The sequence below is a fragment of the Penaeus monodon genome, chromosome 15 (assembly GCF_015228065.2).
Source record: "Penaeus monodon isolate SGIC_2016 chromosome 15, NSTDA_Pmon_1, whole genome shotgun sequence".
Lineage (NCBI taxonomy): Eukaryota > Metazoa > Arthropoda > Malacostraca > Decapoda > Penaeidae > Penaeus > Penaeus monodon.
Genome location: NC_051400.1, coordinates 35,162,187 through 35,163,568, shown reverse-complemented (window position 1 = coordinate 35,163,568; position 1,382 = coordinate 35,162,187). Strand labels below are relative to the sequence as shown.

General features: G+C 40.6%; 1 protein-coding gene across 1 annotated transcript in view; it reads left to right on the top strand.

The window, feature by feature from the left end:
• The window catches only part of LOC119581983 (peritrophin-1-like), a 1,282-nt gene extending 149 nt beyond the window's left edge, over positions 1 to 1,133 (top strand). Inside the window, exons 2-3 of the mRNA XM_037930172.1 lie at positions 314 to 431; positions 560 to 1,133. Of these exons, the coding sequence (XP_037786100.1) occupies positions 314 to 431; positions 560 to 1,077 (636 nt within the window). The 3' untranslated portion in view covers positions 1,078 to 1,133. The remainder of the gene's footprint in view (positions 1 to 313; positions 432 to 559) is intronic.
• Positions 1,134 to 1,382: the final 249 nt, after the last annotated feature.

Here is a 1,382-nt window from a genome sequence, read left to right as displayed (position 1 = left end):
ATAACTGATTAAATACTTGGTGGGAGTGTGTATTCAATTATTTATGTTTTTCTCTGTTTTTTTTTCGAATGTTTCTCCTCAAACTAAGTATGTACGTTTACTTTTTTCATGAGTTGTGGTATATTTGAGAATCGTAGATAATAAGTGCAAATTCATTTTAATAAAAATGTATATTTAATGCGTCGTTAGGTGAATTAATGCGCAATATATGAATTGATGAGAGTTGCATATACATGACAAGTTAATATGCAATCGAACTATTGTATGAATGAATGACACGAACCATACTATTTATGAAGCTCCTTCTTTGCAGGTATCTCCCAGCGAGCAGGTCTGCGCTCCAGACTGTTCGGGGGTCGATCCGGGCGTGAGAGTCAGAGACCCGACGGATTTCACCAAATACTACATTTGTCTTGATGTTGACGGCTCTGGTAAATACAGTTTTATATGTGAGATGATGTATACTTTTACGAGATGTTATCATTTGAAAAGTATATCTATTATGTAATTGAAAATTTGCTTGAAAGTCAACAACAATAATGCAATTGTACTGTTTCAGGGAACCTCCTTCCCTCCTCCGACTCCGTGTCGTGCCCTCCAGGTGAGTTCTTCAACGACGAACACACCCTGCCCAGGTGTGACCCGATAGAAGACACGCCCGAGATAATCATGACAGCCACCTGTGACCCGTGCAAACCCCACTGCCCCGAGACCGGCATGGTGGCCCCTCACCCCACAGACTGCAGCCGTTACTACGTGTGTCTTAACGACGGACACACCGTTGAGTATGATTGTGGTACTGGCTATTACTTCGACTACATAGCCGGTGTGTGTTCCGAGGACAACAGCCGCTGTTACCAGTACTGCGATCCCTGTAAGCCTCACTGTACCCATGTGTACCAGAGAGTCCCTGATCCCTACAACTGTACAAAATTTTATTTGTGTACTCTTGGAGACATTGTGAGTTTTAAATGCCCTCATCAAATGGTGTTTAATGAAGAGTCACACCTGTGCGAAAAGAGCGTCAATTGCATTAATATTTGCCACAGTCGGAACGTCAGTGGAACTTGTGTCTGATTTTGCCCCATTTGCACACAGTGAATTTGGCTTTCAAATAAAGTGAATGTGAAATAGTTTTGTTATTCTGTGCCACAAAATATTTTCTGATTCTTTGTGAACAACATCGTCACACGAAATTTGCCACCCGTGCGTTGGCTCATCAAGATAAGCACTATCAGGTAATCTGAATGGAGTGAAGAGCTAGGAAATTGATAGAAAGATAGAAAAATCGATTATAGGAGAATGAATACAAAGCTTACATTTCGCCAGGTAAAAAAAAGAGAGAATAATATAAGTGTAACTTCTAATTATCAGGTAAACTA